This window comes from Gopherus flavomarginatus, chromosome 1 (assembly GCF_025201925.1).
Source record: "Gopherus flavomarginatus isolate rGopFla2 chromosome 1, rGopFla2.mat.asm, whole genome shotgun sequence".
In the NCBI taxonomy this organism is placed as follows: Eukaryota; Metazoa; Chordata; order Testudines; family Testudinidae; genus Gopherus; species Gopherus flavomarginatus.
This window is the reverse complement of record NC_066617.1, coordinates 259,167,746-259,182,554: the sequence shown is the minus strand read 5'-3', so window position 1 is coordinate 259,182,554 and position 14,809 is coordinate 259,167,746. Positions and strand designations below refer to the sequence as shown.

The 14,809-nt window shown below is 44.8% G+C and overlaps 1 protein-coding gene across 2 annotated transcripts in view; it reads left to right on the top strand.

Annotated features, from left to right (window-relative positions):
* The window catches only part of CUL4A (cullin 4A), a 78,685-nt gene extending 64,188 nt beyond the window's left edge, over positions 1-14,497 (top strand). For both annotated transcript variants that reach the window (XM_050948383.1, XM_050948384.1), the window contains 3 exons: positions 5,600-5,772; positions 7,544-7,696; positions 12,971-14,497. In XM_050948383.1, coding sequence (XP_050804340.1) covers positions 5,600-5,772; positions 7,544-7,696; positions 12,971-13,066 — 422 coding nt within the window. In that variant the 3' untranslated portion in view covers positions 13,067-14,497. The remainder of the gene's footprint in view (positions 1-5,599; positions 5,773-7,543; positions 7,697-12,970) is intronic.
* Positions 14,498-14,809: the final 312 nt, after the last annotated feature.

The following is a 14,809-nucleotide window of genomic DNA, read 5'->3' as shown; positions in this document are numbered from 1 at the left end:
TCCCCAACACACACATTTTTTTAGCAGGTTGATGGTACAGTTGAGAGTTGCATAGCACTGTAGAATATTTTCCTCTCCCGTCATTTGGGAACAATCTGTTGTTTTTTTCAAAGAAGCCTGAAACAGGTAACCTTGGCTCAGTGGGTCCTGGAAATCATGAACAAAGGGTACTCCATGCAGTTTCAGGGACCCCCTCTTACAAGATACTGCTAAGGAGGGAAGAAGACTCCCTTCTGCAACTCATAGTAATGGGAAATGTGCATTTGGGATTCCAGGCCGTGGGAGTTCATTCACATTACTACTTAATCCCAAAGAAGAAAGGGGGATGGTGTTCCGTTCTGGACCTCAACAAATGCATCCATTGTTTCAAGTTCAGGATGGGAACACTAGCTTTTATAATTCCTGCTTTAGATCCTCAAGACTGGTTTGTGGCTCTTCATTTAGGATGACTATTTCCACATTGCAATTCATCCAGCCCACAGGAAATACCTCACATTCCAGGTTACCTTCAGTATAGAGTGCTTCCTTCCGGTCTCCACACAGTTCCAGAATATTCACCAAGAACCTAGCATTGGCAGCTCACCTAAGGAGACAAGAGGTGTACGTCTACCTGTACTTTAACTGGTTGATTTGGGGCAGTCACCTCAACAAGTGATCAACTCCATCCATTTGGAACTCTTTGCTACCCTGGGTTTCAAAGTCAACAGAGAAAAGGACACGTTTTCCTCTACTCAAAGCATAGAATTCACAGGAGCTTTATTGGACTCCCCAGTGGCAAATCCTGCCCATCACCAGACAGGTTACTCACAAAAGAATGGCCATACTGGGTCAGACCAAAGGTCCATCTAGCCCAGTATCCTGTCTTCTGACAGTGGCCAATGCCAGGTGCTTCAAAGAGAATGAACAGACCAGTAATCATCAAGCGATCCATCCCCTGTCACCCAATCCCACTTCTGGGAGACAGAGGCTCTGGACACCATTCTCAACCTTACTGAGCAACTCAAGAATTATCCAGAGACATCAGTCAGGATATCATGGGACAAATGGCTTCCTGCACTAAGTAATGCAGTTTGCCAGACTTCACTTATCCTCCATGCAAGCATGGTTATGACCAGTTTATCTACCCAGCAAAGACCTCATAGATAGGACAGTCATGGTCTCTCAAGAAGCCCTCTCCTTGTTAGATTGGTGGAAGAACCCTGTACATGTGCACAGCAGAGTGCCATTCTTACTGCCTCTGTCCACTAAACAGCTGGTGACTAGATGCATCCACTCTTGGAAGGGATGCTCATCTGGACCATTTTAAGATGCAGGGACTATGATCTGACCCCCTCCGCCCCCCAAGAATTAAATCTCCACATAATATCCTAGAGCTAAGAGCTGTTAGCCAAGTCTGCCTGGCATCCCTATCCACCATATTCTGAGGAACCACAATCCAAGTACTGAAGGACAATACTACAGCAATGTACTGCATTGGTAAGCAGGGAGGGAGACCCTCATTACCTCTCTGACAGAAAGCAATCCATCTCTGAGCTTATGTATCAGCCCCCAAGTAACACCTTTTGGCCCTACATCTTTCATGCTTGCAGAACACCCTAGCAGATCTGCACGTGATACAGAAACATAAGTGTTCAGTTAAGAACGCATTTCTGCAAGACAGCTACATCTACAAGTGAGGATGCCCAAGGATAGACCTGTTTTCCATAGACTAGAACAAGAAATGCCAAGTACTCTGCTCTAGAGGAGGATCTGGCCTTCTGCATTCCCTGGATTTTGGGACTCATATTTACCCAGTCATTCCACTGATACAGAGGATCCTGAGAAAGCTCAAAAAGGATGATAATGACAACACTAGCATGGCCCAGACAGTTCTGGTAGTCTGAGCTGATGAGCCTCCCAACACAGCCCCCAATCACACTTGTGGTTCAGCCAGATGTAATCATACAAACTGAGGGCCAGATCCTACACTCAAACCCAGCATCACTGCACCTTGCAGCCTGATGCTGGCTGGCTCACAGCCACAGACAGAATCTGCTCCGTGGAAGTCCAGAGTGTTTTGGGTTGTAGCACAAATGGTTCCATTCGAGTAACTTATTCAGCTAAATTGAAGAGGTTCTTTTTTGGACAATGCAGAAGCACCTACTCCCACTAGAAAACTCGGTAGTAACTATTACTTGCTGGCCCTAATGCATTTGGGACTCTCCATTACTTCTATGGAAGTCCATATGATGGCATTTTCTGCTCATCCTCCTGTTGAAGATGTCTTCACACCCAACAGTTGCTAGGTTCTTCAAGAACTTCATGTCTTTCCTCTAGTCCGAGAAACCCTGCCCTTCTGGAACCTCATTGTGGTATTATCAGGGTTAATGAGGCCTCCCCCTGAAACTTTTATTTACTTGCTCTTTATACTACTTGTCCATGAAGACCACCTTCTTAGTGGCTAAAACCTCATCCAGAAAAATAGGACAGTTCCAAGCCCTCATAGCAGGACCCTTGTTTACAGTATTCCATAAGGGCAAAGTGACATTAGGACCTCACCCAAAGTTCTTTCCTAAAGTTGTTATCTCAGATTTTCACCTGAATCAGGTGATCCATCTGCCAGTTTTCTTTCCCAATTCTTGTGCTAATCCGGGGGAAGTTAAATTCCACTTTAGATGTTGTTGGAATTCTCTCATTTGGACAGAACAAGACCATTCGGGAGCTTGCCTAGACTGCTTCTGGCCTAGACTCCTTCTGGCCTTTGCTGAGGGAATGAAAAGTCAGCCTATATCCACCTAAAGACTATCTAAATGAAACTCAGACTGTCTTGCTCTATGAGTGTGTGTTTGGACTCACCTGTGCAGATAGGATCTATTCCATCAGAGCTCCAGCAGTCTCTGCTGTTTCTCTAATAGGCATCCCAATATCTGAGATTTGCAGAGCAGCTGGCTGGAATTCTGTCCACACCTTTGCCCTGCACTACTTCTTGGTATAAGACTCCAGGTCTTACGCACACTTTGACAGAGCTGTCTTACAGACATTCTTTCAGTAGACTGTGATCACCCACTTTCAGAACATGATATCACTGCTTGTGAGTCACCAGAAGTAGACATATGGACATCACTTGAAGAAGAGTAGAGTCGTTACTCACGGTATAGTAACTGGTTCTTCAAGGTATGTTGTCTATATGTATGCCATGACTCGCATGCTATATCAGCTGGATTCTTTTTTGGTGAAGGGTGGTTGCAGCCACTCCCCCTTTACATTCTCTTCTATGCAGCACCTGAGAGGCTATGTCTAGACAGCAGTGTAAGCCTAAGGTTAGTGGGACTCAAGTCAGCTGACGTGTCAGGGAACCTTGGGCTTTAGCATCTACACTGCATTTTAACCCTAGATTAAGAATTTTCTGACCCGTGCTCAAACCTAGGACTCTGAAGTCTGTACTGTAGTGCACAAATCTGAGTCAAAGTAACCCTATCCCAGTAACCCTATGCCTAACGCCCCCACCCCCAGTGTAGACACTCTGTCGACAGTGCTACACTGAAGGGCTAAACTCTCTTGCCCACCCTGTTTCCTAACTGCGGTGGTGCTATTAATGGGACTTGGGTACCCATAAGGAGCACATGAGTACATAAATGGCATAAGTAGCTCCTTTGGTGGCTGTCTCAATAGAACGACTGCAGTTTGAGAAGGCTTCTACTGAACTACTATCTAATCTGAAAATTGGGCTCTCTAGCTCTAAGTTGAGTCATATGGCAGGAAAATGTCCATGTGCATCTGTTCTGAGGATAATTAGAACATCAGTCTCTCCAGGACTGTCAAACTATTAAAATGAAACTTTGCCGTTCTTAATTTTTAAAGTGGGAAGTCTGTTTGTTTTGAAGTTTGACATAAAATGAAGTTATCAGAGGAACACGAACACACACCCCCACACACCCCCAGCCTGGCTGCTGCCAGCTGCAGAGTCATGAAGTGCATGCCCAGGGCTTGGGGTGCAGTATGCTCCAGCAGCCCCTGAGGATTCCCTATTTCTGCTCCTGCCTCACCCTGGGAAACAGGGATAATGGATCCCCAAGAGGCTGCGGGAAAGTTTTGAGGTTGGCTCCCACTCACCACCGTCGCAGTGCACGCTGCCTGGCCGTCTCTGTCACACAGCCGCAGGTAGAGCAGGAGGGACCCAGGAGCAAGGGCCATTGTGCTGGCTGCCTGCAGTACTGCTCCTCTGCTGCCAGGAACTCTGGAATATATCTGGAGGACTTCTGGGACCTAAGTCAAGCTGGGGCCACATACCCACAGGAAACCAGTAGGGCTCACCCCTAGGTCCCAGCTTAACACAGGCTTGGACCCTCCATCCTGGCAGGGTCCTTGGACCTTGGGTCTGAGCCCTAGGTTAGCACATTTGCAGTATGGATACAATGGGTGTTTGGCTTGAGCCTGGTTTCAGACCTGGGTTTAAATTGCTGTGTAGACATACCTGGAGTGTACAGGACACAGCTGTGGCCTCAACAGACACTGCTGTTCAAAAACAATCCTGTTTTCTGTGCCTGGGATGTATGCACACCAGAAGTGGAATTGCATGTGGACAATACATCTTGAAGAACCTCAGTTAATGGAGAGTAACCATTCTCTGTAGTGCTTCAAATATAGTGTTTCAAAAATATAAAGGATATAGGTGCTTATTGTTTAATTATTGCAATCTAATATCTTTTTGTAAATTTAATATCTTTGTAAATAATTGTACATCCACTCGCTTACATCAAAAGAAGGAATAAAAGGGGTTTTCTTAATGGTGGTGTTGCAGGAACGTGAAAGCTAAACTATTCTCTAACAGTGTTAACTCTTCAGCACTAGCTTGCAAAATCTTTGCTATTTCAGTTCACAGGTCTACACACAGTGCTATCCTAACACATTTTATTGTGGTTTTTATATTTCAGGTAATAGTATTCAAGAGATTAGGCAGAGAACAATAAAATGCACATTCACTATGAAATTTTCAGGGCTTTTAACAAAAGTTTTCACAAAGTTTAATGCTTAGTGTATTAATGTGTTTGTTTTGCCTAACACCAAAGTTGCTTTTGACTTTGTGCTTCATGTATTAAGATTCATTATGTCATTCCTTGGTTTCTAGTTCTTACATATTGTATTGTTTTTAGTGCATAAATGTTTTCCTGGTAGCATGGACAGATGTCCACTTTTTCTTTTAACATAATATTCACCTTAAAACATATTCATATCACAGTACCCGCTAATGAAGCACAGGGTAACACAATTTGCTTTTATTTTTTTAAATCTCTTAAGTCTCCAAGTACATTCTTGTCTGATCTTTGTTTTTGTTTTTGTTTTTTTTTTTGGGATTGTAAACTCCTTGAGGCTGGGGCCACATCTTTGTTCATGTCTTGTACAATGTTGAAATACTGTTATTTCTTACATAGAAGATCTGCAGGATTGGGCCTTTAAAGTTATGAATTACATTGCATAATTAGGAATGAGAAGAAATTATGAGCAATATACTTCAGAAAAGGAGGAATGTTCTAAATTGTGTGTACATAAATTAACAATTTAATATTTCAAATTTTAAAGTTCTAGTCAGCTTTTTATTGCATTTTTAACCTGTTTACAGAGGACAGTGAATTGCGAAGAACCTTGCAGTCTTTGGCCTGTGGGAAAGCACGAGTATTGATTAAAAATCCAAAAGGCAAAGATGTAGAAGATGGAGACAAATTCATCTTTAATGGTGACTTCAAGCATAAATTGTTTAGAATAAAGATCAACCAAATACAGATGAAAGAAACAGTATGTATTAAAATACTCCTACTCTTTCCATCTATTATGATACTGAGCCTTGCTTACCTATATGTCCTGGCTGAGTTGACACTTCTCTGCATTTTCAGCAATATTTTTCTCATCCTGGGAGGCTTGTGTCCTAAATTGGTATGATCTCACATACCTTTCAATACTTCTTAATTGTTTGGAGAGTGCAGTTGAAGTATTGACATTACATTGATTGAGCAGAACAAAAGTAATGTTGTTAACACATAAACTGTTTTTATTTGGAGAGAAGAGAGGTATTGAAATAATTATCGTCCCGTCTGAGTTGAGAATATCTTTGGGAATGGATCCCTATTCTTGGGGTCAGCATGATTGATGTGTTTAATTAGCATGTCCAGTTGTTTTCCTTGTCATTAGCATATAGAACTCTTTGAAACATACAGTCCTGGAATGATTCTGTATTTCAGAAGGCCCATATACATTAAGGTTCCATAGAAACCTCATCTGTATTAATGTATTTTTTTAAATAAAGGAATACTGTTGTGTTTTTTTTTTTATTTTAGTTTGGTTTATCAAGTTAACACTTTATAAGAAATATATCACTTTGCTTTACATATGCTTTATTTGTATCCTTGTTTTCATACAAAGCACACAGGATCTTTTATAGAGGAGAAGGCAAATACGCCGCTTTTATTGAAAATACAACAGTTAGTATATGCTTTTCGGTCTCTCTCTCTCTCTCTCTCACACAGTCCTGCCAGTTGATGTTTATAGTTTCCAGTTCAGAGTCTGGATCAATCTAGTGGCCAGCCAGATTGGTTGCAGAGGAGAGCCGGGCTCTGTTGGTCGCGAGCCAATGCTCCTGGAGCGTGGCAAGACGAACTCAAAGCCCCATGGCAGAGCACCCTGTTCTTAGTCTTTTTTCTTTGTTGAAGTCTATGGATTTAGCTGTGTCAAGTTTCTGACCGGTTACTTCTTAATTGGTGTAAACATTCCAATACACCTCCAAGAAGGTCATCCTGTCCTGGTTTAGATTTAATCAATTGTCCTTAGGGGTGCCAGCCTTCACCTCAGGGTCGTCAATCTGCCCTTCCTTCATTATGGCTTCACTTCTACCTTGACCATTTGGCTATAACAATGACCTTCACACCTTATCTTTTCCTGATGCACACAAGCAATCTCTTACAGAAACCTTCAAAGATATACAGACAGCAGTATTTTATATTCAGTAGAATACATTGTAAATCAAGCCTTGCTAAATCTTATAACTTAAAACAATTCACATTGGGGCTTCAGGACCTCAACATTCCTCTGATCTCCTTAACACAGATACAATACAAGATTCTGTCTCTTAGTTACTAAAACCTTAAAACAAAGAAATGTATATTTAACTAGAGTGCCTAATTTGTAATACATATAGGAAACCATAGTAGACATTATAACTTATCCTAAAACAAAAGGGTGACCATAATCAGTCGTAAGGATTGTTTTGGTCTGTCATTCCTTTCTGCTATTCAAAAAGGGTGGTTGACAGGATGAACTCAAATCATACATTAATTCTCATAGTACAATTATAAAATCCTGCGCCTACATCCTTAGTTTCCTTTAACAGCATCAGAACATCCCAGAGCCCAGGTTTTAGGTGTGTGTGCTTGTCTGTCAGAAAGAGAAGAATAAATGAATATTGTTTCTTTCCACACGTTACTTGTATATTTCCCTAAAGCTTAACCAAACATTCCGAGACAGAAAAATTGGCAATGAAAGATGACTTGATGCATATTGTCTTGTCCTTTAGGTTGAAGAACAAGTTAGCACAACTGAAAGAGTGTTTCAAGATAGACAATATCAGATTGATGCTGCTATTGTACGAATAATGAAGATGAGAAAGACGCTCTGCCATAACCTTCTTGTTTCTGAATTGTATAATCAGCTGAAATTTCCAGTAAAGGCAAGTGAACTTAATTTCCTTTAAATCCATACTAGAATTTTTTAAACTACCTGGTTCTTCATCGATTGCTCACTCAGTCCATTCCATATTAGGTGTATGTGCTCGCCACATGCACCAGTGCTGGAAGCTTTTCCCTCAGTGGTATCCATAGAGGACCGGCTCTGACGCCCCCTGGAGCGGTGCACTCATGCTGTGGTATAAGGGGCGCTACCGGCTCCCCCACCCTTAGTTCCTTCTTGCCGCCAGTGACAGTGCTGGAACGTCTGCTGCTTCGGTTAGCATTTTGTTTCATTCAGTGTTTCTTCTGAATGTTTCCTGTAAAATAGTTGTAAGATAGTTAATAGTTCCCCTAGTGTTCGTTCTAGTTCAGCGGTCCTGGATGGGACTCGGCCTAGGGACTGGGCATGTCCCAGTCACCAGGCTTTAAGCCTTGCTATTGTTGTAAGCGGCCTAAGCCCATCAGTGACCCGCACACACATTGTTTGAGGTGTCTAAGTGAAGGACACACAAGCAACAGGTGTCACATCTGTAAATCCTCCAAACCCCGAACAAAGAAGGAGAGAGACATCCATCTCAGGGTGCTCCTGATGGAGTTGACATTGACCCCGACACTGGAGCAGAGGTCCAACTCAGCCCCAAGCACCACAGCGTTGGTGCGGAGCACCCCGCCGACGCCATCTTTGAGCCAGCACTGATCCCCCTCCCTGGCTCTGATCAAGAAGCTGAAGAGAACCACAAGGGGAAGATCCCTGTGCTCCACCCCCACCCCATACCACCCTCCGCACTTTCTGTAAGGAAAAGGACAGGGCTGGAGGAGAGCCAAGACTTGTGCTGAGTGGCTCAACGCCTCCGTCAGGGAGTCGGGCCCCAGCTCAAGTTCAGCAGTCCAGCTCATGCCACACTGTGCCTGCCACCCCAGACAGTGACGGCCTCCGTCATCTAAATGTTCCATCAACACCAGAGGCCCTGAAGGCAGCACAGGAGATCCTGTCGCTACCAGTGCTGCCCACATCGGCTTCGGCGGTACCCCGGTCAAAGGGTAAACCTGCCTTGGGACCTTACCGTGTGTCCGCACCTCAGCAACACCGCTCCCCATTGTGGGGGACCTCCCACCAGCACTCGCCTGCTCTGAGCTGTCATGTCTCAGAGGCAGAGAGGCAAGCTCAACAAAGCCCTTTTTTGTCTCCAGACTCTGGGCGCTGACAGCAGGATTCAAGGTGTGGCTCACCGGTAACGTGGTGCAGACCTACCAAGGCACATGCCCCCTGGCAAGAGACCAGCCTTTCGTGTCCCCAAGGCCTCGGCACTAATCACATGAACCATCATTTGAACGCGGCCACTGGTCACCAACCCACCCATGCCAGTTGCTAACGCACGGATCCCTGCAGTTGGGGAGAACCTCCCGGCGATTGGCCCACTCCAGCTCCCGGTCCTGTTCCACGTCCCAACACCGGTTGAGCAACGTGAGGCATAGATCACCTGTTTACTGACACAGAGTGCCAACAGTCCCTGAGTTCCCACGTGAGGGACTCATCTCAGTCAGCCAGGTCAATGTTGAGGCATAGCGGCCGGCACCGCATGAAGAAGGAATGCCGGTTCACTCGAGCATGGTCACATGCCAGTGAACACTCCACTTCCAGCTGCAGAACTGAGCAGGAGCCCTTGATAGCGGGACAAGCACTAGCGGTACCGTCCACGTCATTGGCACCGCAACCAACCCCATGGGCCCAAAGCCAGTGGCTGGCAGTGGCCTGGTACCCCTGGAGATTTTCCCAGCGCTCACAGATAGTCCCCTCAGTGGTGGGGGCCTCAGATAGGCCATCAGCCTCATCATCTTGCCTGCCACCAGAGGGACTACGACTGGGGAGACCGGCTGGATCCCCTGACGCTCGCTCAGCGCATGGGGCTCTCCAGACCTCGTACTCCCCGGCGCGTACTTCAGGTGAAGGCCACTTTACTGCCTACTGCTCGGGCCTACCTCGACCGGGTCCTGTGAGAGGGCATGGCCCGCCCACCCTCCACTGCAGGCCCCATGGACCTTTTTATCGGGCCCGTGCCCCGTGGACCCAGTCGGCCCCCCCACCCTTTCACTGCAAGCCGGCTGCACAATCTGCAGCCAGTTCTGTTCCAGACCGCGCTGAGGGAACATCTGTACACGCTCATGCTCCACACTCTTCACTACCTCACCCTCGTGTCCCGCCCCGATACAAAGTGACGGGACCTCCCGCCACCTCTCAAGGGTGAGAAGCCCCGGTGGGCCAGTTTATGCTCTGCCCTGGTCCCGAGGCCCGCTGGCGATGTCAGTTGGTGGCTCCTTCATGGGGCTGTGAGCACGGGCGTGTACTTGGCGCGGTTTACCCCTGTCCCCAACACCTGCCCCTTTTGCGGCATGAAGGAGACCCTGGCGCACATTTATTTAGAGTGCGCCAGGTTCAGCTCCTGTTCCGGCTCCTCTTGGATCTCTTCTTGCGTTTTTGGTTGCACTTTTCCCCTCACCTGTTTATCTATGCACTCCCCATCCATGGCCCCAAAGTTGCGGGATCTCCTTCTCAACCTCCTCTTGGCCCTGGCCAAACTAGCCATCTACAAAACCAGGGATAGGAGGTTGGCCGACGGGATTTCCTGCGACTGTGGGGCCTATTTCCGCTCCTCCATCCGTTCACACATCTGGGCAGAGTTCCTCTGGGCGGCGTCCGCTGGCTCCCTTGACACCTTTGAGAAGCAGTGGGTGCTGTCCGGGGTTCTCTGCTCGGTATCCCCATCAGGTTCCCTTCGTTTAGCCCTACAACCTCACCCCGATCCTGTTTTTTTTCATTGGTTGTCCCACGCAATTATTTGGTATCACAGACCTGTGGATCCTCCCCTTAGGCGGGGGGGAGGCCCTTTAGCAGTGGGCGGGCTTTGTCTGCCCACTTCCTGGATACCAACAGGACCAGAGGTGGAGGCCCCAGAAGGCAGAACTTCCCAGGCCCATGAGCAGACAGGGAAACAGCTGGCTGGACCATCAGGCGATGTTGTCGTCATCTTCATTGTCGCTGGACGAAGCCATCACAAGTACCCTTCACCCAGTTCCACAAGATGATCCCAAGGGACATAAGGAACTACTGAAGAGGAACTACTCCATCTTCTGCTCCACGGCTCCTGCCCCTACATGAATCAAATATTATCAATGCCCTGTGGCAAACCCCCTCTTCCCTGCCCCCCATTTCGAAAAGAGCTGAATGTAAATACTTTGTGCCAGCTAAAGGCCAGGAGTATCTCTGCACCCTTCCAGGCCCAAACTCTCTTGTAGTTGAGGCTGTTAATCAAAGAGAGAGGCAGGGGCAATCCGGTCCTACACCCAAAAATAAAGACACGAAGAGACTGGATCTGTTTCGGTGAAAAATTTATTCATCTTCCAGCCTTTAGTTGAGAATGGCCAGCCACCAAGCCCTCCTTGGCCGCTCTGATTACAACAAGTGGCAGGCAATGGCCAAGTTCGAGGTTTTGCTTCCCAAAGGGTCCAAGAAGGAATTCTGGGTGATCCTCGAGGAGGGCACCAGGGTGGCCCTCCATGCAGCTTCAGATGCGGCTGACTCCGCGGCTCACATCATGGCCTTGGCCATCTCCATGCTGAGGGCATCCTGGCTGCTCCTCTCGGCTCTGTCAACAGAGGCTAAGCCGTGAATGCTGGACCTTCCCTTTGACGGCAGGCCCTGTTTGCGGAACAAACAGATAGTAAGCTGCATGGGCTCAAGGACTCCCGTACTACCCTGAAAACTGTAGGGTTTTACGTCCCTGGTCCAGTCCGTAAGTGGTTCAAACCACAGCCAGCTCATGGCCAAGGGAGTCAACCCTGGCGGGAGCCACCCCACAAAAAGAGCAGGGGCTACAAATGCTGGCCAAGCCACCCAATCCCTCCCTCCGCCTAATCAGGCTCGACCCACAATAAGCAGGGGAGCAAGCGGGATTTTTAGGGTGCACCCAAAGGCAACCTATCGGACTATACCCCAGATCTATCTTTCCTGCCTTTCTCCAACTGCCTTTCTTTTTTCCTCCTGGCATGGACCACCATAACCGCGGACTGCTGGGTCCTCAGTACAATGGCGCGAGGTTATATCCTACAGTTACTGTCTGCCCCCACCCCCCTTCACCGTCCCTCTTTAGGGACCCTCCCACGAGAGTCTCCTCGTACAGGAGGTAGGTTTGCTGCAGCTGGGTGTGGTGGAAGAGGTTCCCTGTGAGAACAGGAATAAGGGGTTCTATTCCCAGTACTACTTAATCCCAAAAGCTAGAGGTGGTCTACGCCCCATCCTGGACTTACGAGACCTCAACAAATACCTAAAGTTGAGGTTCCGCATGATCTCTCTAGCTTCCTCCATCCCCTCCCTGGATCCAGGAGACTGGTATGCTGCCCTCGACTTGACATACTTTCGTATAGTAATATTCCAAGGACACAGGCGCTTTCTACGCTTCATGGTGGGATTGGACCACTACCAGTTTGCAGTCCTCCCTTTTGGCCTAGTGACAGCACCAAGGGTGTTTACCAAGTGCATGTCAGTGGTAGCAGCTTACCTCAGGCGTCGGGGTATCCAGATCTATCCGTACCTCGACGACTGGCTGGTCAAACGTCAATCCAGGTCGAAAGGGATGTTGTGGTGCTGCAGGCCACATACCAATCCGGGGCCTGCTGGTAAACGACAAAAAGTCGATGTTAGTTCCAGTGCAGAGAATAGAGTTCATCGGTGTGGTGCTCTACTCCACCTGCGCCAGAGCATTTCTGCCACAGGAGAGGTTCCAAGCATTGGTGGACCTCTGCATGGGAGTCTCCGTGTTCCCCCAGGCCACGGCCAGGGTTTGTCTGTGCCTGCTGGGACACATGTACATATGTTGTCCACCATTCCAGGTTCCTAATATGGAATGGACATGAGCAACACATCTCAAACAACACCAGTTACAGAAGAGGTCTTTTTCATTAATTTTTCTATTCTTTCCTATCCTTCTAAAAGATGAGAAAAGTAAGTAAATAGTGTAGGATTTAATGGTTGAATCAGAATCAGAGATTAAAATGTTAGAATACGTTTTCTTTAACAATGGGGAGGAATAGTCAGCAGGTTTTATCAGGATTTTATATATATATTTAGAAATGCATTTTTAATTTGATGTATTTTGTTATACAATTTTTAAAATAAAGATTACTGTCCTCATTTTATTAGTGGGATTGAAAATTAAAAAGTTCTTTTTATATTTCATTTATATTACTAAACATAATAGCAATTTGATCTTTTCTTATAGCCTGGAGACTTGAAAAAAAGGATTGAATCTCTCATAGACAGAGACTATATGGAGAGAGACAAAGACAACCCCAATCAATACCACTATGTTGCATAATGGAGAGAACTTTTTTTCCTAAGAAAACACCAGAATAATGTATTCAGGACTTTGAATACCTGTGCTGTTTCCAGACTTTACTTTTAGCAGATCTCAAGTTGATGTATACTATTCAACCAGCTGCATGCACTGGTGTGGATGAGACAGAAAGGAAATGTTTCTTGGATCATCCTTGTCAAGACTCTTTAGTGATTTTTAAATGGCACGTTTTTTAGTTTTTAGTTCTTCCATTTGTTCTTTTGAGTTCTTCAAGATATGTTTGTTCTACTTTGTTTAAAATTAACTTTTGAAGTTGGAAGGGAAGGTAAAAACATACTCAGTTTTTCTGGCTTATTTATGTGTGTGTTCATGACTGCACATCCATAAAGACCCTTAATGCTGCATTCTTTAGCTACAAAAATCACTCGGGTATCTTTTAAAACCTTTTTAATTAATTAACCCTTATGTACAAACACTCAGTGAATTTTTGAAATTATGCACCATGATACTGTTATATTCATGTTTGTTTAGTTTTCTTTCAAAATAGTTCTAAACTTCAGTCTGGTTTGGATAAATCAGGTTTTGAAGTGAAATCTTTGAAGTGCCAAGAGGACAACTGAATTAAAATGTCTGTAGTGAGCTGTCAGATTACTTAGCTAAGGTATTCATTTGTGGAATATTTTGCTCTAGGGCAAGTGATTTGTATCACTGTTTATGTAAAACTTTAGTATCATTTAGTTTTGTCTTTAGAGACGAATATAGAATAATTACTGTACAGTGCACTCAATACAAGAAGAGAAGAGATTTCAAAGGCGTTACAGTCTCGATGTTGTGAAAGCATAGATTTATGGATTTTGTGAGTTCCCTGATACATATTGTATATATGTAAGTTGATTTGAATTAAAGAATGAAGGACATGTAGATCTGTTAGATAATTGTAACTATAAGAGAGATACTTTTTGGTGGTAATATTTACAAGCCTCTGTTTTATTTTACAGGATTTGCATAATAGTGTTTCATTCTGATTAAAAGCTACCAAAGGAATTTTGATCATGGCCTAATGAGAATTTAACTAAGCAATATGTTCTTGAAAATAACTTCCTAAATTTATATAATATGATTTTTGTGCATAAATTACAAGTCCATGACCCCTTCTTAAGAATCCATTGCTAAAAGTTGACATCTTCTGCGTTTCTATATTAAAGTCCTCATTCTGTCATCTGGTCTCATGAATTGTATTGCATTCTTTGAATTAATTTTGTTCCCTTTCCTCTGTGTTAGAAACTAAATCCCTTATCGTATGTTTAGTACAACAAATGTATTTAAAAGCTATTTAATATTGTAATTTAATGTAGACATATTTTAACTTGCTTCAATATTTAAATCTTTTGTTAAATCAAATAAAATCTCATTGATATGTATTAAATATTAATTTCTTAGCCACCATGTGAATTTGGCACTTAATCTCAATCTGTCATTGAAGATTAATTAACAGGCCTAACTTTTAACTAATTGATTTATTCCCTATTCACATCATAACCAGCCAAAGTCAGTTTGCTAAAACATACTGCTGTTTGTTTGTTTTTAAATAAAAAGCTTTATGTAATAAACACACAAGTGTAACAGGGGCAGAGGTTTCATCAGACTAAGGATTTGTGAATGATAGGCAGTAATCCAGTAATCTCTGCTATTTGAACAATGCTCTCTACCTCATGGTTCTTAACCTTTTTCTTTCTGAGCCCTCCCCAGTGTGCCCCCCCCATA